The sequence below is a fragment of the Lepidochelys olivacea genome (assembly GCF_965140295.1).
Source record: "Lepidochelys olivacea isolate rLepOli2 genome assembly, chromosome: 2".
In the NCBI taxonomy this organism is placed as follows: Eukaryota; Metazoa; Chordata; order Testudines; family Cheloniidae; genus Lepidochelys; species Lepidochelys olivacea.
In genome coordinates, this window is record NC_140412.1 from 189,056,874 (window position 1) to 189,082,341 (window position 25,468).

The 25,468-nt window shown below is 39.4% G+C and overlaps 1 protein-coding gene across 1 annotated transcript in view; it reads left to right on the forward strand.

The window, feature by feature from the left end:
• The window catches only part of ULK4 (unc-51 like kinase 4), a 381,762-nt gene that overhangs the window by 179,889 nt on the left and 176,405 nt on the right, over window positions 1-25,468 (forward strand). The window contains exon 31 of the mRNA XM_084619802.1: window positions 18,583-18,631. Coding sequence (XP_084475928.1) covers window positions 18,583-18,631 — 49 coding nt within the window. The remainder of the gene's footprint in view (window positions 1-18,582; window positions 18,632-25,468) is intronic.

Here is a 25,468-nt window from a genome sequence, read left to right on the forward strand (position 1 = left end):
GCACCACTCTGTGAGTTGATGCTAGCCATGGTATTGAGGACGCACTCCGCCAACCTATTGCGCTTAGTGGGGACATACATGATCGACTGTATAAAATCGCTTTCTAAAGATCGACTTTTGATAATTTTACACGTAAGGAAATTGCTTCAAATGTGGACTGTAAACATTTGTCCAAGTTTCAGGCTTTGAAGTGCAACTGTAAAGTTTCAAATAGTCAAATACAAAAAAAAAAGCCTCTGAAAATAATTACACATGTAGTGTAAATATTAACAAATCCTTAATTCTCATATAGTGACGCTACTGAGCACAGCTATAACTCAGTCTTTTGTGTGTGTGTGTGTGTGTACATGTACAGAACAGTCTTATCTTAGATCATTTTATGATCTAGAAAAAATCAGAATAATTTTTTGTTAAAGCACAACCTGAAAATGAACATTGTCTTTTACAAACTTCTATACAATTTTTGTTTAATGTAAGTTCAACATTTTAATGAAGTTTGGGTATAAGAAAGATTAATATTTTGTTGTACTCCCTCTCTCTGAAAAGCCTTGTGAACCTGAGAAGCACTAAATCGAAATATTTTTTTGCTTTTATATTTTTAATTTCCAGTTGGATACAAATCTTAGTAGTCTTAACCTTTTCTTCTAATAAGTAAATATTAAGTTATTGTTGATCTTTGTACAGCTGGTATTTCAATTTAGTTGAAAATGTGCCATTAGCAACAGATTCCTGGGTTGCCAAAATATACAGTCAACTTCTGTCAAAAACATCAAAAAAGTAATATTGTCCTTTAACAACAAAAAAGCTATATAGTAAATGTTTTAGAATCCATAAGGGGGCTTAATTTTGCCAGACTCTTTCATCTGTTCCATTTGTGATAACTATTGAACTTTACTTTAAACTGAAGAATTTTATGGAGCATAATATTTTTTTAAAGTTATTGAAGTAAGATGAAGTAATTGAAATGAAAAGTGTTTCAATTCAGTGTAATTTCTGAAATTTGAGATATGAAGGTGAGGTTTAGCAAAAATTAGCCTAACCACTTGACCATAATTAAACGGCACTGTTTTATTTCCTTTGATGTCAAGAGTTTTATAAATGAATACTGTGATTTATATAGACATTCCAGCAGCACATTTCTTGAAAAGAACATTTGCATTTTTTCTTAACCCTTTTATTAAGTTTCTATTAAGATTTTCCCCAAAGTCCTAGGTGCTTTTGCCTCTGAGCACATAAGCAGTTGTTATTCGTAGCAATGATCACAGCAGGTTTCTGAAGTTAACAGCTTTGCTTACTACAGATACCAGAAAGGGAGGTTTGTAGAATTCAGAGCATATTACTAATACGGTCAAAACTGTATCTGACATCTGCAGCCCATCAGTTTTCACCAATCATAGCTTCTCTGATTTTGTGTGGGTTTCCACAGTATGGAAACCAGCATATTTTTATTTTTCTGATTTGAGCCCTTAGTGGTAGATGGTTTCACACTGAGTTGAACAGGAAAGTCTCTGATTACTCATCAATGTGTCCATATAAAAACACATTGTTCCACAGACTGAAATTAATGATAGACTGCATTATAATTCTTTTGCAACCTACAACATAGAATCAAGCAAAATCTGTTATTTCCAAGGGGCCAGATTTATAGGCAGAGGCTAGAAGAAAATCACTATTTAACTTGATCTCAACATCAGGATTGGAACAATCCTGGAAATATTGGGATGGATAGCAATGTTTATCTGGGCACTCTTCCTATCATTTGTCAGTCTGGAATGGTGTAATGCAATGCATTACAGCTCCCAATTTTCACAAATACTCCAAGTCTTGGGCTTTCAGCTGTTCTGACTGTGCATCTACAATGTTGCAAACAACATACTGGTAGATTAACTCACCAGGGATGAAATCATGGTACTGTTGAAGTCAGTGGGCAAGATTTCACCCCAGGGAGTCAATTTACTGTGATATTAGAAGTACTTGTGGCACCTTACAGACTAACAAATTTATTAGAGCATAAGCGTTCATGGGCTACAACAGACTAACACGGTTGCTACTCTGAACCTGTGATATTAGAAAATCAAGAAAGACAGGAACCAGTTGTGAAGAGGGGCCAGGCCCACGAGAGAAGTTTTATTTTAAAAATTTCTTTTGGTCAAAACCAAGCTTAGATATTTATCTAGGGGAAAAGTTCTGTTCACCCTTGGCAAAAACATAAACAAACAGATTTCAACCACAACAACTATATTGTGCAATGTAAATCATAATTTTGGGGGTAAAATGCCAGAAGATTTTACAACTAAGGGAAAGATAGCAAAAAGCTTTACATGCAAAAATATTCAGCCATTTCTAGTGAGAAGCCAAATTATTTATGATTTGTGTTTAAAAATAAGAGACAAAATCTTATATTTAGTACTCAAAGAAACAGGAAACCAGTACAATCCCAGTAAGGCAGAGGTTTTATGTTGCTGCTGTTTAGTACATGCAGAACACAAACTGTGGCATGTAGAAGCTGCAACAAGGGTATCTCTTTTCCCACTTAAGCGATTTTACTTGCTTTTATGTTTTCTTCTTGTTTTGCATAATTAATGCTGGGCAACTACTCCATTCTCATGGATATGGAATGTTTAGGGCAGATAATGTATATGCTATGCGACTAATTTTTTGAGGTTTTTTTGTTTGTTTGTTTGTTTTTGTTTTTTTAAGAGGAGTAACTTTACTGTTCTCTTGCTTTTGTGTGGCATCACTGAGCAACTGTTCTGCTGTAGACTTGGGTGGATTACAGTAATCCTTATGTAAAAACATGCTTATTATTTGATTTTATTATTTATTACTATTAAAATATTTATATGGAATGGTAAACGTTTTGGAAATAGTAAAGTGACAAGACGTACTGAGAAATTGGAGTGGGGGGATGGAGGGGAAACATGGGAATATACTTTTGCTCCCAATAAGGAGGGGAATACCTAAAAAAACAAAACAAAAAAAACCTCCATCCTTTCTAAATAAATTACAAAGATCTGAATAATGTAAAGTGAGCAATTTTTGAAAACAAATTAATTAAAATAGAGATTATTTTGGATTAGTGGGGTTGTCAAGTTTTTCCCAGTCTATCCTCCTGCTAATGTAGAAACTTGCGTTTGTGGTTCACAGCTGGTAAAAGACATATTAGTTTCCTGCAATCTTGTACAATTTAAAAAAAAAACAACACTGATCAGGAATGAGCATAAGAACTCTGTTCTGGGTCAGTAATCATGCTGAGCCACTTGGCTAAATAATTGCTTTTTGCTGTGACACCCCTCTGATAAAACATGAATAAAGAGGAATTGTGAGTTTATTTGGAGATTTAAAGTAAGCCTCTTTCGTTTCAGCATATACTTACAGGAGGCTATTAGCATTTCAGCGTCTGATACCTTATAGCTAAACACTAGCACTGCTAGTGCATCAGTAGATTCAATAAAAAAATCTACTTTTTATTGTACTTTTTAAAAAGTACTTTTTATTTGTTCTCACACACATAGATAGTTGTAGCAAGTATTAGAAACAAAAATGTCTGAGATACGACATTTTTATTTTTAACTCTCCAAACTCCACTCCCTCATGTACCCACTTTAAGAACAACCTGTTTCCCCCAGATAACTCTCACCTTCATAGTTCATCATGTACTTATGAAAGATCTTAAAAAAAAAAAATTGCCCCCAGCATTTCACACTAAATTATAGAATAGCTCCCACAGCAGTTCATCCACACCAGACTGAGTTTTTTGTGTTTGCAGTTCTATCTGGGAGAGAGTTCAGGGATGGCTCTTATATCTCATCCAAATCTTTCACGTTCTCTCTTTACTCCCACCCCTCTATCACCCTCACCGCAAAAGAGTAAAGCACTCCGTTGGATACTAGAGATTTAACAAGTAGAGATACAGTTTAGGAAATATTCTATGTCCAACGTAATAAGATTCATTTTCTGTCTGCTTGAAGGCCCAAATTCAGTCCCTTACTTATTGCGGGAGACCATTGGAGGGTTAAAGTGGAATTGCTGAGAAGTTTCAAGAGTGGGAGATTTGGAAAAAGTACACTTGAGCAAATAGTTCTAAAATAACCGGGGACCAAAAAGACAATCTGTTCACAGTTTGCTCCTTGAAGAGTTAAAGGATTTAAGCCTATCTTTATATTAGTCACAGTTCTGGGGAGTACCTTGATTTATTCATTTTTTTTCCTGAGGAAAATTAAAAGGCCAGCTCATCTGCTGCAGCTTGGAGCAGCTATTAGGCTTGTGTGTAAATTCATCCAGTTTTGCACACCAATCCTGTGGCTCCTCTTCGTTATGCAGGATCTGCTAGAGCACACTAGTGTATCTGAGGGCTGTTCTGATTTGTTTGTGATGCCAATGGCCCTCAGGGGGCCACTGCAGCAGCGTGGAATGTCCAGGTGCATGGATTTCCCAGACATGCATCCTTGGGCCCAGTCATGCCCCCTGCTCCAGCTGCAGGGAGTGGTGGGACAGAAAACAGGGGACATGCACAGTGGGCCAGTGCAAAGCTGCTCTAGTGTACCAGAGGCTATCACTCAAAGTCTGTATTAAATACGTTCATTATTTTTTTTATCCTCACATCTTGTTTCGATTTCTGTCCAATGAGACCATGCCAAAATTATTGTTCTCTGCAATCAAATTTTATTCTTGTTTTTCTTTGGCAGAGTTGTTAGTTGAGGGTGATGTTAACACTTAGTCAACCAGAGCTGTGGCAGAAGGAGAGGCGGCTTCAAGCCATTTTCTTGTGGTGAAATTGTGAAGAAGCTACTTGGAATTCATTATGCACATTTATAAATATTGTTTTCTTGGCATTAGACTGCAAAGTGATTCTAATTTTGGGTTGTGTATGAGTGAAGAGGCTTTTTAGCTTTACTCTTCAATTTTTGCAGAAGGTTATAGAGCAAGCTCTAACTAATCAATTCCAGTAACATTTATTGCAGAACCAGAAAATTCTCTATTCTAATACCAGGGCATCCTTGTTACAGGCTCTTGACTGTAATTAACCTACCCACTGGTGCAAAGCAGCCGTAGTTGGTTGACCTATGGGGCAGAGCAAACCTATCTGAGACTTGTCTGAAGGTGAATTAAATGGGATGGTTTGCTTTGGATTTTCTTTTTTGTACAAATATTGTGTTTAATAATATGTACATGTATTTTATTGTTATTGTGTGTGTTTTATAAATAGAACAGCACTTACATCACTTAATCGCTAAAATATAAGAGCTTCTAGTGTGAATCACAGAAAACGATTAGCGAAACTACACAATTTGGAACAGGAAGTGAAGAATAAATTAGCTAATTTAAATTGAAGGGAAATTAGGTAAGATAAATATAACTATTCAAGTTGGAATCTGCCCACGACATTGCCACCTCCATTCTTGTGAAAAGTGCGGTCGGATTTTTAATGGCTAAAAGAAGTCACCTTTTTTCTTTATCGTGTATATCCATCATCCACAAGGTAGAATCCCCAGCAGCACTGTGTACTCCAGCAGCACTCCAACTCAGCACTGGGGTTTAATACTAACTCAGAGAGAAAAGTGCCATGTCCAGCATCGCTTATAAGAGCATATACGTAGTCTATGAGAACTGATAGATTAAGGTTATGAGAATTATGTCTGCATCTGTGTAACTTTCATTGAGATGGAAATACTTGTTTGTGAACTTTGTTTGGGAAACAGGTAGTATTTTGAAACAAAACAATTGGCTCCTCTGGTATCCTTCAAAAGTTAGGAAAGGGAACTGGGACTTCCCTCCAGATTATAATCCTTAAACTCCTATATAATTAATGTCTCACGGTATTTTCCATGTGCCTATTGTCTGTAGTACCCATCATTCTAGTAGCTGAGCGTCTAACTACTTTACCAGTGATGTCACCAAAATAGCTTGAGAGATCACCTTATAATATGGGGAAAGCCAAAGAAGGGGGAAAAGTAGAAATATATAAAAGCAATTTCTAATTTTGATATTTGCAATGGGGTTTTACTCTTCTAATATTAACTTGCCTATATAACTAGAAGTACAGTACTAAGGATGGAATAATCCATAGGTCCTCATAGTTCATCTTCCTGCTTTGTGGTAGACAAGCTCTGTTTTTCTGCAGAAATACTTGACTGTAGTGCTGGATATTAAGTATATGTCTTTGTTCTAAACTTAGTGACCCCCTATCATTGTTTCCAACTGGGTTGTCACAGATTCCTACATGCTGGGGAATTCTCAGCTGGCAATTAGTTTTTGGCTACTTGAAGATATCTGTTCTTCATATACCTGCTTCAGTATCTTCTTAGACTTATACTGCTATGAAGTAAACTCATTCAAACCTTACCATAGCAATGCCTTGTTGTCTTATTTGCCATGTAATTATGACCCCCAGAAAAAATGCCTCTGCTACTATACAAAGTAACAGTTGTAACATGAACATAAAATCATAGAATTGTAGTGCTGCAAGAGACCTCGAGAGGTCATCTAGTCCATCCCCTCAAGATGAGGCCTTGCCAAGTAAACTTAGACCATCCCTGACAGGTGTTTGTCTAATGTGTTTTTAAAAACCTTCAGCGACAGGGAGCCTTCCTTGGTAATCTGTTCCAGAAGTTAAGTAATCCTTATAGTTAGAAAGGTTTTCCTACCTAAATCTCCCTTGCTGCAGATTAAGCCCATTACTTATTGTCCTCCCTTCAGTGGACATGGAGAGCAATTGATCACAATCCTCTTTAAAATAGCTCTTAACATATTTGGAGACTGTTCTCAGGTCCCCCTGTCTTCTTTCAAAACTAAACATGCCTGTTTTTTTTACCTTTCCTCATAGGTAGGCTTTCTACACCTTTTATAATTTTTGTTGCTCTCATCTGGACTCTTGCCAATTTGTCCATATCTTTCCTAAAGTGTGAGGCATAGAACTGGACACAATACTCCAGCTGAGGCCTCACCGGTGGCAAATAGATGGGACAATTACCTCCTATCTCTTAAGTACGACACTCCTGCCAATATACCACAGAATATGTCTCTTTTTTTGAAACTGTATCACATTGTTGATTCAGATTCAATTTGTGATCCATTACAATCCCCAGGTCCTTTTCAGCAGTACTACTACCTAGCTGGTTATTCTCCATTGTTTAGTTGTGCATTTCATTTTTCCTTCTTAAGTGTAGTAATTTGCACTTGTCTTCATTGAAATTCATCTTGTTGATTTCAGACCAATTCTCTAATTTTGTCAAAATTGTTTTGAATTGAATATGATGCTGGATATTAAGTATATGTCCTTGTTTTAAACTTAGTGACCCCTATCGTTGGTTTCAACTGGAGTTTGGATTCTTCCATGCTGGGGAATTCCCAGCTGGAGATTACTTTTTGGCTAATTGAAGATGTGGTGTCATCAGCAAATTTTATAAGCATACTCTCCACTCCATTATCCAAGTTATTAATGAAAATATTGAAGAGTACCAGACCCAGGACAGACTCCTGCAGGACCCCACTAGATCATAGAATAACAGAGTTGGAAGGGACTTCTGGAGGCCATCTAGTCCAACCCCCTGCCCAGAGCAGTACCAATCCCAACTAAATGACCTCCCAGTTTGATAACTACTCTTTGAGTATGGTTTTTCAAACAGTTGTGTTCCCAGCTGAAATAATTTAATCTAGATCAGTGCTTTTCAAGGTGTCTGATGTCGGGGACTGGCAATTTTTTTTCCCAATGTGCACGCAGACCGGCAGCCAATGGCTCACGGACCGGCACCAGTCCGTGGACCACCACTTTGAGTAGCACTGATCTAGTTTGCTTATGAGAAAGTCTTTTGTGTCAGAGGCTTTACTAAAACCAAAATATACCAAACCTATTGCTTCTCCCCATCCATTAGGCCAGTAATCCTGTCAAAAAAGGGAATTAGGTTATGGTTTGGCTTTTTTTTTTTTTTTTATAAATCTGTGTTGGCTATTACTTTGTCTAGGTGCTTAAAAATAGATTGTTTAATAATTTGTTCCAGTATCTTTCCAGATATCTAAATTAGATTGAGTGGTATACAATTCCCTGTGTCCTCTTTGTTCCCCTTTGTGAAGGTAGTATGTTTACCCTTTTCCAGTCCTCTGGGACCTCATCCATCCTCCAAGAGTTCTTGGAGGTAATAGCTAATAGTTCTACGGATTGGTTCAGCTATTTCCTTAAGTACCTTAGGATGAATTTCATCAGTTGCCATCAATTTGAATACATCTAACTTATCTAAATATTCTTTAACATGTTTTCCTATTCTGGCTTGTGTTCCTTCCCCCTAGATGTTACTATTAATTGTGGTAATCATCTGGTCACAGTTAACCTTTTTAGTGAAGAAGGAAGCAAAATATGCATTAAACACCTTAGCCTTTTTGATGTCATACATTATTAGCTCTCCTTTCCAGCTAAGTAGTGGACTTCCCTTCATGTTTCTCTTGCTCCTAATGTATTTATTAGACTCCATTCTTACTGCCTTTATTATCCCTTGCTAGGTATAACTCATTTTCTGCTTTAGACTTTCTGATCTTGTAACTTCATGCTTGTGCCATTCTTTTGTACTCCTCCTTAGCAATTTGTCCATGTTTCCACTTTTCGTAGGATTCCTTTTTGATTTTCAGGTCATTAAAGAGCTTGTGATGCAGCCATATTGGCCTCTTACTATTATTCTTACTTCTTAGTGGTGTTAACATCTATTGTTTAGAATTCTAACATTTAAACTATACATTCATTTTGTGCTCCTGCTTTCATTAATTTTTAAATTTGTCTATAAAAGCATTTGCTCACCTGTTTCTTCCAGTCAATGTTCCAGAACAAAAGTACAGAATAATTAGGAACTGACTGGAATGCAATCTGATATATTAAGCATGAACTCTTAAGTTGTTTCGTAGGTCTCCAAGCCAATTTCTCTTTCATATGTTGAACTCTGATTTTCCTAGAAGACATTTATTGGTCATTGCATTGCTGCCCCTCCGGAGGGGATATTTATGCTGTGTAATGAGAAATGAAAACACAGCCAATCCTATATTTTAAATAAGAGCCTGTGACTCCATCAGCTGTTACAGTACCACAAGTGTTTTTGTTTACACATAGTGGGTGTATCCAGAAAACAAAATTGCATGTACTTATCATGAGTCTTTGGCATTTATTAAAAAATATGTGCCTGCTCTTTGGCAGCCACAAAATGCATCCTTAGACCTTGGGTAAAATTTTCAACAGTGACTGAAGTCCTTTTTCAAAAGGGGCTTAGGCCCTTGGAAGTTTGTCTCATTGCAAGTTAGTGGCATTTAGGCTCCAAAGTCACCTCAGTGCTTTGGAAAACTCATCCCTTTTCTACAGTGGGGATTTGTCACACTTCTGTTAATCACTGGCCAGCCAACAATGTAGCTGCACCAGTGCAAACCCCAAGCGTCGTCAAGAAATCTGCAGTTTTCATTGATGGAGTTTAGCCCAGTGTTCAAGCAGGATGCATGTACAAAAGTATAATATTTGGTAACCAAACTGATTTAGAAAAATAGAGTGCTGGCATTGTTTTGCTGTTCTGCTCGTCCAACATAGGGTGTGATGCTGAAGTGCTAAGCACCTGTAATTTCCATTGATTTCAGCAAATTCTCTTTTTCTCTAGATTCAGGGGCATGCACAAGGGGGGCAAGCAGGGACATTCTTCCCCCCACCCCAACCAAATCTCCTTGTGTCCCTGTACCCTGGGGAGGGAGGAAGCAGCAGGGCAGCTGGCTGCTAGCTGAGCTCCTCTTCCTCGTCTTCGTCCTCCCCTTCAGGGGCACCATTTAGGGAGGATGGGGGGCACCTGCCCCCCTACAAGTTTTGTACTAGAAGTCTGCTCCTGGAGCATGCCCTAGCCCCACGCAGAGCTCTGACCTGTGGTCAGTTTCCCCTGCTGCACTAGCTCACCCACCTATCCACAGCCATCTGCCTTCGCCAACCAGCAGCAGCAATGATACGGAGTGACAGTCCTCCTAACCAGTAGTAGTCTTCTACTACCCAGGACAGCCACCCCAGCTGGAGTAACAAGTGCCGATGACAGCCTGGCCCCATGGCAAAGGGCACCGCACAGCAAGCAAAGCTTTCGGAGGGCTACAGCTGGCCATGCATCTGTGATCCCTGGTCTCTGGGGGTGGGGCAGGCAAGGAAAGGGTCAGTCAGAGTGGGAGGGAGAAGCACAGGGTCCCCAATGGTGGTGGGGGAGTATAGGGAAGGGAGAGATGAGGGTATAGGGCTGTGCCATGAGGGAGGGGGCACTGAGTGTGGGAGAAGCACTAAGGGGAACAGTCCCTAGGACAAGGATACTAAGGGGGGGGACTCAAGAAAGGGGGGGTTAAGAGCAACTAAGGGGGTCTATTTGCCCTCAGAGAAGCAGGGAGCACCCTCACTTCTCCCTAGGAAGAGACTGGAGACAGATCTTTCTGGTCTAGAGCCATCATGTCCACTAGTGGTTGCAACTTCAAGGACGTGTGTGTCTGTGCTGTGCTGCAACTTCTAGCAGTGTGTGTTTAATGTGCCGCTCCAAAAGCAGTCAAATTTAATTTCCTGCACACACCCCTGCCTAGGTTGGTATATTATTCCAACCCCAAAACCCCACATTTTACTAGCCTGAACAGAAGGCTAAACTCCAAACCATGGATCTTGCCACAAGTTTTGTATTTCATTGGGAACTGTGAGGGTTCATACACCTTTCATGATCAGGCTTGTAGTTATCAAGTTGTTGTTTTTCCTTCCTCAATTCCTTTTTTTAATGCTGCTCATGATTTAAGATATGCCCCAAATTAGATACTCCATATTAAGACATACAAGAACTGGAAATTGAAACCAAAGATGTTGGGGGCAAGGAAGGAAAATGTTTTCTCATGTATAGTTCTTTAATCATAATAATTTGTAACTTTGATGTGCAAAAGGAAATTACAGTAGCAGAGTGTTGCAGGTTAAAAAAACATTTAGTTGGAGTGTGAAGTTGCATCCATTCATAAATACAAAAGCATTACTACTTCCACTGTAAACATAGTAGGCATAATAACCAACCATTATGAAGATAATACTTGTGAGAAGTATTTCCATAAGTGTTTGACTTTAAATCCAGCTTTATTCTACAGATTTGAATTTAAAATGGCTGGTTTTGGTTCTCTAGTTTAGTGAATTATGTAAGCAGTGTGTTTAAAATTTTTTTAAAAAAATCTTTGCCTTGTGTTAAATTTCATACCATGGGTTTCCTTTTGGCCATAAAGCAAACTAGAATGTCTTAAAAATAAATTCTTCTGCCCATTATTTTAAATCGAAGCACAAGTCCCAGCTCATCCTATTAATGTTATGAAAAGTCAATGATTCAGTGAGAAGGTGGTATTTATTAATATCAGTAAGATATGACTGCATTCCTTTATAATATGACACGATCAATTAGAAGTTCTGAGTGCAAGTTGATTATTTAAATATGGGCATAGATAAAATACTATATACACAGTGTCACTTATGTACAAATAAAAGATAATCCTAAATATATAAAGCATCTGTATATTTTCCAAACAATATGCAATATGTATGACTGATTAATATAATAAAGTATTTTGTCTGTATTTTCCTTTCTGATAACTTATTTGAAGATACAACCATTTATAAAGTGAGTTCAACGGGTGAACTAAAATTCAAATTCCTTTCTCCCTCCTCAATTTTTAAGGCTTTTCCTTTGTAAAACCCAGAATGTTCTCTAAATGATAGCCAGCAACAGAGAGCATGGTAATCTCTCTCTCTCTCTCTCTCTCTCTCTCTCTCCCCAGTCATTGTAATTCAGTTTTAAACTTTGTCACAGGAATGTCTTAATACACCATATGACTTGACTTCATGCCTTTAGTTTTGCATGCAAAGTTTTCTTTAAAGCCTGCAGCTATTCCACACTTGCATTTTAAAGGTTTGCAGATGACCTTTAAAATCTAAGAATGATCAGTTTTATTTTAGCTGTACTTTGCTGTACATGAACAGAATATATAGGTAATTTATGTAGCTTTTTAATAATCAGGATCCCTTGTATTCCATGACCACAGAATGTCCTTCATAATTAACTCCTTGCCACATAAGCATCCAGTCTAATCTAAATTTTTATTTTAAAAAAGAAAGTGATGTTATATTCCTGATTCTAGTCTGTGCTCCAGCCACTTTGTGCCATTCCACACCATTACAAAAATGCTGTTAACCTGGCAGATTGGGCCTTGGAGTTTCTCCCATACACAGAGAGATGCTTGGGTGGTGTAGAACTACCCATGGTTTTCCTTTTTCCCAACTGCTGTCCTGGAGGCATGGCAGGGACTCTCCTATGACCTGGTGATGTACAACTGCTGTAACAGCCTCTTGTGACCATTCGAAGCTGGATCAGATAAGGTCAGCCTTCATGTTGCTGTAACCTGTGTAAAGGATCTGGTAGAGCACCCCTAAGGTTTGGGTGTCTTACCGTTGACTTCACAGGATCAAGAATTTGTCCTTAAATTGAGTTTTCTTCTTTAACTTTGAAATATTCATATTCCTTTTTATAAATTGTATTCCTCTTTTGCATTGTATGTTTTATATAGAACATATCATGTTGTTTGTATATATGTTTTTACATATTTGTATGTGGAAGGGAAATTGACTACGTTTGAGTGTCAGTGCACATGAATTATTTTCACATGTGTCTGCGCAACTACCATGGCACTTTGTATCCCATGTTTTGAGTTGATTAGCAGATGTGCTCCATCTATGTCTATATACACATGGCAGCTCTGCAAATTCTAAACATCTGATGTGTATTCTAAGGGACATAAGGGAAAAAAGTAATCAGTACTAAGTTTCAGGTGAGGGCAGAGGGGAAAGAAATAACAAACGTTACATGGAGTAGGAGAGCAAAACTTACTTTCTCAATTTATTTGCCTGACCTCTCAATAATGTTTATTTTTCTGAACACAAATGTGGCTATTCAGTTGAAAAGCATGCTCCAGTTTATTCCCTGCCCTTCTTCACAGTAAAGTTGTCTTCAGATATTTTTATTGAATGTGAAAATTAGCTAGAAGTACATCATTGTACAACAAGTTGCTTATTAACCAGAATTTAACTTCACTACATAACAGTGCATGGTGTTACAAAATGTTCAGAGGTTCAGATATGAAACTGAACCCTTAGGAGAGAATTTATTTTAGCCAAAAATCTATAATATTTATTTCACTTGAAATTATACTATATTTCAATGTAGTGTGCTAGGTCAAATTCATTTTTGAGTTATGTTGCCTAAGATAATCATGCTGATACAGTGCTTGAAAACTGTCCAGTGGAATGGTACTTTAAAAAACCTGATCGGAAGAGAAGAATGAGGGGGGATTTGATAGCTGCTTTCAACTACCTGAGAGGTGGTTCCAGAGAGGATGGTTCTAGACTATTCTCAGTGGTGGAAGAGGACAGGACAAGGAGTAATGGTCTCAAGTTGCAGTGGGGGAGGTTTAGGTTGGATATTAGGAAAAACATTTTCACTAAGAGGGTGGTGAAACACTGGAATGCGTTGCCTAGGGAGGTGGTGGAATCTCCTTCCTTAGAAGTTTTTAAGGTCAGGCTTGACAAAGCCCTGGCTGGGATGATTTAATTGGGGATGGGCCCTGCTTTTGAGCAGGGAGTTGGACTAGATGACCTCCTGAGGTCCCTTCCAATCCTGATATTCTATGATTCTATGATCTTGTTATATTGTTATAAAGTTATAGTTAGGTTGTGGCACTTTATCTCAAACCTTTTCAGGATAAATGCTTCCTCACTGTGCTCTGCAGTTGTGTGTTTCTTTCCCTTGGGTACCTAGCTCTGTCCCCCAAGAACTGCGATTTATATGTTAAAGTTACCAGAAGCACTGCAGGTATGCAGAAAATAAGGTGATTAATAGAAAATAAGTTAATTGCAAATAATGACAGACTTGTAAGGGTGGGGAGAAATGTTAATTTAAGTTTAATTATTACTCTGTGTTTTTATAGTTCAGAGAGAAACATAATACATAAGGTGTATGTTCAGGTTTTGGATGGCTTACAAGTTTGAAATAAGGAGCCTTGTGATTCTCAGTCACCAATTCAAATCCATCTTGAGATGACAATTAAGTGGCCTATATGAAATGAGTACGTGGGGTCAGTTGAATTCCTAGCAGTCATTGAGGTCTTCATCATCAGAAACATCCTTAAAAATTGGTACCATTTTTAATAACCTAAGAGAAGAGGCCAGTGATGGTGGTTCTTCGAGTGAGGGTTCCTATTGTATTCCACAAGGATTTCGCATACATGCACCAAGCATCTGGAGCCAGAGGATTTAAAAATAGTGTCTGTTGGTCCACGCATGTGCCCCGTGGTTTTGTCCAAGGTGATAAAGGACAGGGCAGACCGACTGTGTCTCCAGTTCCTTCTCACCGCTGCGTGGTCCTGGTTGGAACAATCAGGATCCACTTACGTGTGGTGCATTTTAACAAAGTTGTATATAGTTAGTTTTTACAGAATTTCACTGTTTTGATTGTTTTAAATAGTTTTTAGTAGTTTTAGAGTAGAACAGATAGTTTGGGGGCTTATTTTTTCTTTGTAACCCCTCCTCCCATGTACCCACGCATGTATACTAGACTATGCCAAAGACCCCAGGCTTTAAGATTTGTGCCTCCTACCCACGTATCTTTAGTAAGGACGAACATCAATGCTGTCTCTACTGCTTGTGAGAGGGCCACATCATATCCAGATGCAGTGTCTGCCAGTCCTTCCCCAGCCATACCTGAGAAGGTCGGGCTCTCCACCTCCAGAAGCACATCATGGAAGTTGCCATAAGGCCTCATTTGAATCCAGGCTGGGGAAAACCTCCCCCGTACACTGGCCTGTGACATCCAGGAGTGCCCCTCCAGCTACAGAGTCCGAGTCTGACACTGGTGGTATCACCGCTATGGACCCCACACCAGGGCCTAGTCAGGAGGTGAGGAACCATGACCCTAAGCACGGCAGTAAGACTTCCTGCAAGCCCAAGAAAAGGGACACTCCTTCCACGGGCTCCAGCCGTGGAGGGGGAACACATGCCAAGCATCATAAACATGAGAAGAGGCCTCACAAGAAGGCAGATCCACCTGTACTGGGTACAGACCACCAACACTGACAACATCAGTGCCCCATAAAACAAGAGACCATTCTGTTTCGGGGAAGCCCATCGCTCCAGTGCTGGTACTGGGTACAGAGTGGATGCCCTTAACTTCTGGGAGACTGGGGAGAGTGTCAGAACCCCAGGACATGTTTGTTCTGGGAGACGTAGTATCTCCACACTTTTCTGGACCCTCTCTGCCTCTAGGGAGATTATACCTTCTCATCAAGATGTGCTGCATTCAGCACAGAATCTAATTGCCGACTTGCTCAGCAGACAATTTATGGTCAATCATGAGTGGGAACTCCACAACACTGTATTATCGGACATAGTCAACAAACGGGGAACTCTGATCAGAGACCTTTTTGCATCCGCAGTGAACAGAAAATGCAGTGCATATTGTTCCAGTAGGGGCCTGGGTCATCACTCCCAGGGTGACACCCTCATTCTCCCCTGGCCGAACCAATTCAATTACGTCTTCCCTCGTCTCCTGCTCCTACCACGGGTACTCCACAAGATCAGATGAGATGAGTGACAATCACCCTAATCACCCCCTGGTGGCCCAGACAGTGCTGGTTTCCCAACCTCCTTTGTATGTCAGCCTGTCCTCCAATTCCCATCCCCACCTTCCCAGATCTACTGATGCAGCACAACGGCAAGATCAGACATCCTAAACCACAGGTGGCTTCACCTCAGAATGTGGTATTTGGATGGGCATCTTCTCTAGAAAGGACATGTTCATCAGAAGTGCAAAACATCCTCTCTAGCAGCAAGAAAGAATCCACTAGGCTTTGTTACGGGGCCAAGTGGAAAAATTTTGCCTGCTGGCACCAAAATAAAAGGGACTTTCCCTAGAAGTGGTGGGGATTCCCCTCCTCCTGGACTATATCCTGTTTTTGAAAGCATCCAGTCTTATCTTCAACTCTCTCAAGGTCCGCCTAGCGGCAATTAGCACCTTCCACTCCCCAGTGAAGAACACTGTCTTACACACCTCTTGACTTCTAAGTTTTGGAAAGGCCTCATCAGAACCTTCCAACCCATAAAACCCAGAGCTACCTGCTTGACCTCAACCTTGTTCTATCTGCACTAACTAAACCACCCTTCAAACCACTGTCGTCATGCTCCGTGTCCCTCCATGCCATGAAAGTCCCCTTCCTTGTTATCACTTCACCAAGGAGGGTCAGTGAACTTGGGGCCATGATGGCAGACCCTACTTTCACAACTTTCCGTATAGCTAAAATCTCCCTGCACCTGTATCCCAAACTTCTGCCAAAGGTCGTCTCCCAGTTTCACATTAATCAATCCATTCACTTACCTGTTTTCTTCCTGAAGCCACATGCCTCAGAAGAGGAATGACGACTCCACTCCATCAAAATATGTTGGGTCTTGGCCTTTTACCTGCAGAGGAAAAGGCCAATCAGATAATCCCCCAGACTGTTCGTTGCAACAGCTGAAAGAGTGAAAGATCAGGCAGTCTCAACAAAGAGAATCTCCAAGTGGATTTCAGGGTACATTGCACTCTGCTACCAAGTATCTGGCATGCTGCCTCCCACTGGTATGCTGCCACCCACTGGGGTTCAGACTCATTCCATGAGAGCCCAGGTTTCAACTCTCGTCTCCACCTACAAGTACTACTCTGGGATATACATAGAGCTACAGGAGCCAAGCTGGACTTTGTGTAATTGCTGTTTCTGGCTGTTATTGTGCTACTAGGCATAAGAAGTGGTATCAGGGAGACTGTCTTCTATGATCTCGGTGCTCCCCCTGCTGACACCCAGATAGCATAGAAGAAAAGAAAGCTTCCCTGAAATGTAAGGGTGTGGAGCTGGGCAGAGCAGGTTGGGTATGGGTAGATGTTGAAAGAGACAGGGTCAGATTGTGGGGGAGCAGGGCGATAGGTACAGAAAAGGACAGGCTGGTGGGACATGAGTACTGGTTAGAAGGGGTTAGGTTGGTGGAGGACAAGTACTGAAGAGTTTACACTAATAGAGCAAACTCCATTCCAAAATCTGGAATTGACCTCAGGATTTCAGAGTCTCATCATTACCCTATGGTCTAGCAAATAGTAGCTATGAAATCCCCTAGCAAAGTCTGAGTCTCACCGTTTGCTTTTGGCTCATCTGCATAGTATTACTATACCAAGTATTCTGAAAAAGTAGATTTTAAGCATCTCCAGTTTGACAACCAAAATTAGTGAACACTTTGTATAGTTTTGGCCTTGATCTCTTAATGCTTCAGATCCTCATCTGTACGATGGGGATAACAATACCACCTAATCTCATGGGGATGTTGGGAATCTTCATGCTTCACAAACATAAATGGTGAAAGCACCAAATGAAAGCCCATGAGAAAATTAATAATTCTTTATTCAGTGGCATGGTTTGGATGGTGTGTGGTGACTAAGCCATGGTGTAGCACATTGAGTGATGAGATAAAATGAAATACCGAATAGCTTCCCAACGAGTGAGCACCATCCATCCCGTGCACTGAATCCTGTGGGAAAAAACAGTATGATATAGTTTTAACTGCTTGATCACATAATGTAGAGATACAAGGGGGTCAAATTAAGGTGGTAAAAGCGATCTTAATGTTGGCATTTTTGAACTTCTAGTGTTTGACGTTGTGGTCTTAACATTCTTTTAACTTAGTTTGATTTTTGTATGAGGTAAATTATTAAGATTAAATTATTAAAACAGAGTAGAACACTTTTAAAGCAAGGGACCAGTTCCTGTTAACTCTCATTGATTTGAGTGGGAACTTAAAAGGAAGCAAATTAACCCATGGTTACTTCACAAGGATGTTGTGAAGGTTAATTTATTAATACACATAAAAAACTTTTTGCAGTTGTAGGATGAAAAATGCTGTGTAAATCTAAATTGTTGTTGCTGTGGTCCTTTTTCTGAATATTCCCCTCTTATGATATATGATCTGTATCTGATTTTTATGGAGAAAATATTTAGAATATGCTGGTTGATCAGTTCCCAATACTTTTTTTTTTTTAAAGAAGATGCTGCAAATTCATTGGACCGTGTTATTTTAGAGTAGAGAAGATATTTAATTGGGCATACATATAAAATTACCACACAGCATACTTATAAATTCACTGTATGCTTTGTGGTCTATTAGTTCAAATTATTTCACCATCTACATTGCCTGTTTGATAGTATGTTTCTGAATTTTAATTAATTTCTGCCATTTAAAAATATTAATTTTCTTACTGTTCCACTCATTTGCTTCACATCAGTAAGGCCAGCCCAAGGAGTAATTTCCACTGAAGAATTACATTGCTGTTTCTATTTAATAGCTGGAGTGGAATTCATTTATATGAAAAGTTAGTCAAAGAATGAGGTTCTAGGTCACAGATTTTAGTATCAAAGACTTCTGCTGCACTGCTCCCTGTGTAAGTTCATTGTGTTAAATAACAGATCATTAATATAAATAAAAATGTGTTTTAATTATTTTTACAGCCTTGTTGAAGAAAGTAATCTTGTTCCTGTACTTTTCCAAGTTATTTTGGTAAGAACACATTTTATATTTAATTTTAAACAGCTTTAAGCAAATTTGTGTAGCATACAATGAAATGGCCTGATTAAAACATTCTGTTAATAAATATTTCACTTGTATACATATGCCTTTATATATATGAGTTGTATGAGTCTCCTCAGGTTGTTCAAGCTTCATGATATCTATCAGCATAGAAAACTCTAGCATATACTTAATATACAGACTTATATGTGTAATGTAATCAGCTATTTACCATAGCAAAGATCTCCTTTCATGAGCCAAAGGAATTCCCTTCTTCAGATCTTAGTCAGCTCTGAGTTTTGCGTACTACACTGCATACTTGCTATCCATCAGCAAAGAAATAATCTCCATTACTACTAGACAGCATCAGTTTGGTTTCATTGTATAGTTTCAGAAAACTGCTTTCACATACTCTGCTTATGCTGATAATGCTATTCCTGCCAACTCCAGATACCTGCCTTTAGCTCCTCTTCTTTTGGTACAAAAAGTCCAGGAGCATATTTTGGGTAATCACAGGCTAAGTTGAGAAAATTAATTTCCATCTCCCGAATATAGTTCTTCTTGTACAAAAGATCACAAAACGCTGGTAGATAGCTCATGTTACTGGAGTATAGAAGGAATATTTCTCAAACAATCCACTGACACTGTGTTAGATACTGTGTTACTACTTGAAGTACCACAAGAAGGATATCACAATTAGTATAAAAAAAAAGAGTATAATATAAAAAGAAGTGAAAAGGCTTGTGTATTTGGTATGATAAGTATGTTTACATCTTATATGTTGCAGAAATTGTTCAAAGGTCCATTTTCCTCTTTTCTGAAATTGTATGTAAGTGTCTGCTGTAGTTCTTCCAGTGATGCAACTGGAAACTACACAGGGGCTAAGAGGAGTACAGGAACTGTGACTATTGGTGAGATCACAAGAGTTGTCAGACAAGTCCAATATTCTGTTTTTAACAGTGGTCACTACCAGACTCTTCAGAGGAAGCTGCAGTTATCCCAATAATGGAAAATTTTCACTTGTTAATCCCCTGCTCAGAGGCTAATCTATTTAAAGATTGGTATTCTTCACTTAATTGTCATCCGCTTCACTGAGGGAATGGCGATGGCTTCCAGCAGCACCTCCTTAAACTTCTGCATGCCCATCTGAAAGGGGAACATTGTATTGATTCCCTTGCTTCTAATACAATTAAATCCCCACTTCAATACTAATAGAACATCTCTTCTAGATCAGGCTTGTTGTAATGCTCCTAAAGAGCAAATGGTTAGCCTTTTAAGATGGCTTAGATTGTACCAAATGAAAGGTAGTTTCAAAACATTTCTAAAGAAAGCATAGGCAGACTCCACGTTTTCCTTCCCTCCCCACACTCACTCACAGTAGAGTCATAAATGTAAGGTTCCTCACAGGCTAGAGAGCAAATTTGGAGCTGCTTGTTAAAATATTGATAGCATATAAGTATATCACTGATCATTTCCAGTTCTCTCTCATTACCTTTTTACTTGTGTTTTATTGACAAACTCATACTAGGGAAATGTTATGTTGTGTTAGTGTGCTCTTGATGAATACAAAATATGTGTGATTTATGGAAGTCAAGCCCATTGCGTACTTTTTATTGTAACTTCCTTGAAATTTAATCTTATTCAGGGTAGAAGTTGCTCATTAATGTGGTTCTGAATCAACTTTGATTTTTCCCTGCTTAGGTTTAAGTATTTTCATCTTCTCTTTTTCATTGAAGTGATTTATTTCATTGACTATTATATGAAATCACTTTAATACCAAATAACCCAGATAAACCTTTTTTATTAAAAAAAAAACCCCAAACTGTTCATTGATGACAGATTTTTCCAGTGGCATTCAGAATATTGCTGTCATCACGTTTTATATACATTCTTGTATACATAAATCTTTGAGAAGCAATTCTTGTGGCAAATATAAACAATAAAAACAAAGGTTACACAACACAATTTGGACAAATAATTAGTTCTGACCTGGTTTAAGTCCTACTTATAAGTAGTACTTGAAGAAAGACATGGTAAAATACATGAATCAGATGTTTCATAGGAAGGCATACAACAGACTAACACTTGAAGTTTAACTCTCAAAACTCTGGCATTTTGCTGATTGCCAACCAAATGAATTTTTAGAAGGAAATACTATATATAAAAGATCAATAGCTACAATCTTAGTAGAGTTAATTGTAGAAATCTGTCTCAGATTTAGGAGAAAAGATTTAATGATTCTTTTGTTTCTAAAGATAATAACCTTTATCTGAAACAGTAACCTCTGGTGTCTGAGGTCCATTGTGTAGAAATGGGAGAAATTGGAGTCAGTCAGTAATTTTGTTTTTCATTTCACAAGTTGATCCAATATGGTCTCAAACTAGTTTCTAGAGAATAAAGAGAACATTATCTAGCTGAATATTGTCTGTAAGACTGTTGATCTGTGAAAATGTCATAGGTATCTTATACTGCTCGGGTGTGGGAATGAATCACAATTTTTAGGGGGAAATTTTCCTTTTTTAGCATGCTGTTTTTTCCTAAGAGAGGTTTTGTAGTTGCCTGTGTTACCATTGGGACGCTCCCCAAAAGTACCCATGGTTGTGAGGTGCCTCTCCACTACCTGCCCTTAGTGTGAAGCAGTCTTGTCTGTGCCTGTTGTAGATCAGCTCCCTGAAACCAACAGCCTCTGGCAGCACAAGCACTATCTTCCAGGCCTCCACAGGCCTTTCTGTGTCTGTACAGGTGTGATAGGCACATGCTAACACCCAAATTCTCTGGGTATTTCCTGCGATGTCCAGCCCCCTATCCCCTGAACACTCACAGAATTACCAGGACTGCGGTTCCCAAAGGAACTGTACATACCAGCTCGTAAGATTTAACTCAGGACCATCATTATGCTTAATATCATAGCACTTAAATATTTTTACTGTGAAAACAAGAATAAGTTTATTGTCAAAGAATAGAGACTCACTATTTCTTGAATAAGGATATTGGAAGCGAACAGTTAATATAAAACAAAATCATAACATGCTTTCTAGGCACTTTCAACCAGGTCTGGTTGAGGCCCCTTTTTCATGAAGCAAAATTGCTGTCCTTTTACATGTCCAGTGCAAGTTGCCAGGATGTCATCTTAGTCTCCCATAGTGGAGCAAAACTTTGATGTATACCCCCAGATAGAGATCTCTCTCCCACACCCCCATCCTCCTTGCTGGTGACCAGTACTGTACCTTGATACAGACTATAAAAACATGAGACACTGGCTTTCATTTGAGACTTCACATAAATTCTTTGGTGAACTAATATTTACATGCCAGACCCAAGAGATCCCTGTAATCCCTCTGCACTCCCTTGCCAGTCAGTATTAAGAGTTACTTGGGTTATATCCATGTATGGCAATCCTCTTCCCCCTCCCACCCCCCCCCACCCCCGCCCTTGCCTTCCAGTGGACCAGGCTCGGAAATTCCCTAAAGTGGAGCGCTTACTTCCCTATCAGACCAAATCTAGTCAACCAGGGAAGATTTTGAGATCACATGCAATTGTAGTAAACTTGCTCTTTATTTACCTGGGAGGACAGACAGAGAGAGCAGTTTATGATAGCTATTGTTCTCTATGACCTCTTTTTGATGTGAAAGGAAGAAACTAATGCTTGTAATAAACAGCTCTCCCTAGCTGACCTTGGAAAATTACCTGTCAGTTATGGAAGAGCAAGAAAGATGCTAAGGCTTTTAAACAGTTTTGTTGTGTGCGTGTGCATACGTACAAACTTGTCAGTGTGAGTGGGAAAGAAGTTGAGGTTGGATAATTGATTCCTATTTGTTTGGCAACAGATAAGAGCATAACAATAATAATTTACATATCTAAAGATCTCAAAATTCTGTATAAACATTGATTAAGTCTCACTATACCCTGAAAGGTAGATATTATTTTACCCATTTTACAGACGGGTAATTTGACATCTAGAGTTGTTAACTGACCTGTATAGTGTGACATGGAGAGCCAGTTAGATAATTGGAAATAGAACCCAGTCTCCTCATTCCAAGCCTAAACCATGTTACGCTAAGAAACTGTAACTTTGATGTGAAGAACAAAAGAGGAGAGAGAGCTTGTTTGCACCCTGAGCAGTGTCCCAGTTTTCAGCATAAGACCCTTTTTCCTCTTGTGTGGTTTCAGAGATGTTAACTTTTCTGCTAAATCAATAAACTTCCAGAGACAGAATCTGCAACTTTGCTTTGCAGAGTTTGAAATACATTGTACTATAAAAATTAGACTTAATCCGTCAGTGTTTGGTACTGTACTACTCATTTACTTCTGCTTGTATCTCCCTGTGTCTGAGACTAATGGGCGGGTCCACACGGATGAATGGACTCCTCAGCTGCTAGAATTTTGGCTCTGATAATAATTATTAATAATTTTTCTCTAGTATTTCCAAGATTTGCTCCTTCTCAGGAATAGCTTGCCCCAAACTTTCCACTCTTTCTGTATGTCCATCCATCAGGACATGGACTTTTCTGCTCTGTAGGAATGATTTATTCCCAAAATAGGATGGCAGGGAAAAAGTGCCTGGATTGTGGCAATAGTCTTACCTGTTTCTGAGGTGATGTTGTAATGCCTCTTCTGTAGTCAGCTGCCTCTTTGATGGCCTTGGTACATACTGTCTTCTCAGCCTCCAGAGAATCAGTGGGGGGCTAGCGTGAACCTGTTTTTACGCTAAGATGGGGGCAGGAATGCTTTGATGCAGCCCTTGCCATAGCGCTTTTGTAAGGCCTACCAGGGTGGCAACAGCTCCTCTTTGGTTAGAACCTCTCCTTTCTTTACCTTCACCAGTTAGGAGCAAAGTAAAGAAACAGTCCTTGGGGACTGTAACAACGTTTATAGGGGTAAGGGTAAGTTAATTCTGTATGTTCACTCAGTCCTTGGCCTCTGTGCTGAAACTGCCATGAAAGGTAGCAATTTGCATTGAATTAACAATACCTGTGAGCATAACTCTGTTGTCATGAGCATATATCCGCTCAAACTGGACAGACTACCAATTCCTTTCACACAGGCTAAGCAGCTGTCACACTGAAACTTTCATTCCCACTTAACCTGGGTTAGATTTTTACTGGGGGCCTAGACAGAGCAAGCTCCCATTACCGATCACCTGAGCAATGCAGTGCTCCATAAATTTTATACCTAAAGTTTTGATGGCTGGATAAAATTCAGGCACCATGCCACTTCACTGAACTTGAGTATGGTCGAAAATAATCAGAAAAATATATAGAATGGATATATTTGCAGAAGGCTGCTGTGTTTGATTACTGGTTTTGATTAAACTTAATAGAAAACAAAATCTGTGGGTTATAAATTTTCAGATTTTTTTTCTTTGATAAGTATTAAAAATAGAAGAATGTATGCATGCATTTAAGAATTGCAAATGCTTTCTCTGAATATTTTAGGGAAACTGACAAAAAACAGAAATAAGGTGGGGTTTTTTAATAAAAAGAAAATATTACAACAATAAATAGCTTTAGTAAGAAAACCAGGGTCTGAAGAATTGAGTGTCCAAGGAGAAAGACAAGGTTGGAGATGCATTTGCTGGAAGAAGAGCCTAGGGTTCTTTCAGAGGAGTCTGAGTATAGGTACTTTTCCAAAAGAAGTACTGAGAATGGAATAAATAGTTATTTGGCGGCTGTTGCACTTATGAAGTGTTAACCAGAACAAACTATAAACATGGTGGTTTTTTGAGCAGTTGCAGAGATGTATGTCACTGAGGTGTGTTTTCCAGAACCAGAGGCTTTTGCCTAGCAGTACCCATAAATGGGCAGTGCTTGCACCTCGTGGCTGTGGCTCCTCCCCTCGTTATATGAGGCAGCCGTGCCCAGCCCCTCCCCTCCCCCAGTTCCTTCTCACCGCCTGTGGCAGGAGTTTGAGCTCTGTGTGGTTATAGTCTCTCAACTTCATATTTAGGGCAAGTCTACACTAAAAAAATTAAGTCAACCTACGTTGATGTACAGCCACTGCAGTAATTGAAGTAGTTTTACACATCCACACTATGCTCCTTGTGTTGGCTGTGCACATCCTCACCAGGAGCGCTTGCACCCATTTAATTGCCAGTATGGGGCATTGTAGAATGGTTTCTGAAAGGCAGCAACAATCGATGTAAGTGGTGACTTCAAATCAGCTGCAAGCCCAGGTCTCGACAGTTCTCCTCCTTGCAGAAATGCTGGAATCCTCCCTTCTGGGTGCATCTTCCCGAGCGCCAAACCAGGTTTTGACTTAGCTGAGACCCTTGTCCTCATCACCAGATAATGCTGTGCTGCCTGGTTCATCCTCCCCTTCTATTCCAGAGGACTTCAAAACGTACCAAGATCTTTTATGCCATGTAGCCGCATCCCTGGACATCAAGGCAGAGTTTTTCCAGGAAAACGCACACAAACTGATAAACATTCTACAGCCTGCTGTCCCTGGGAGAGTGGCCCTCCTGGTCAATGACGTGTTCCTCGAGCCATCGAGAGCCCTGTGGAGTACACTGGCCTTGGTATCACCAATACCTATGCACACAGAAAAATGTTACTTTGTTCCCATGCAGGATTTGAAAGGTTCTATTCCCATCTGTCTACGAATTCCCTGGTCATAACAGCACTAAATGACAGGGCCTGGCAGGGTAGGTTCAAGTCTACCCACAGGACAAAGACTCCAAGTGGTTGGATCATCTGGGCAGGAAGATCTACAGCTTGCCGTCCCTACAGATGAGGATTGTGAATCAACAAACTTTGCTGTCCAAGTATAATTTCCTCAACTGGTCAGCAGTGTCCAAATTTGAGGACTAGTTGCTTGAGGCCATGTGAG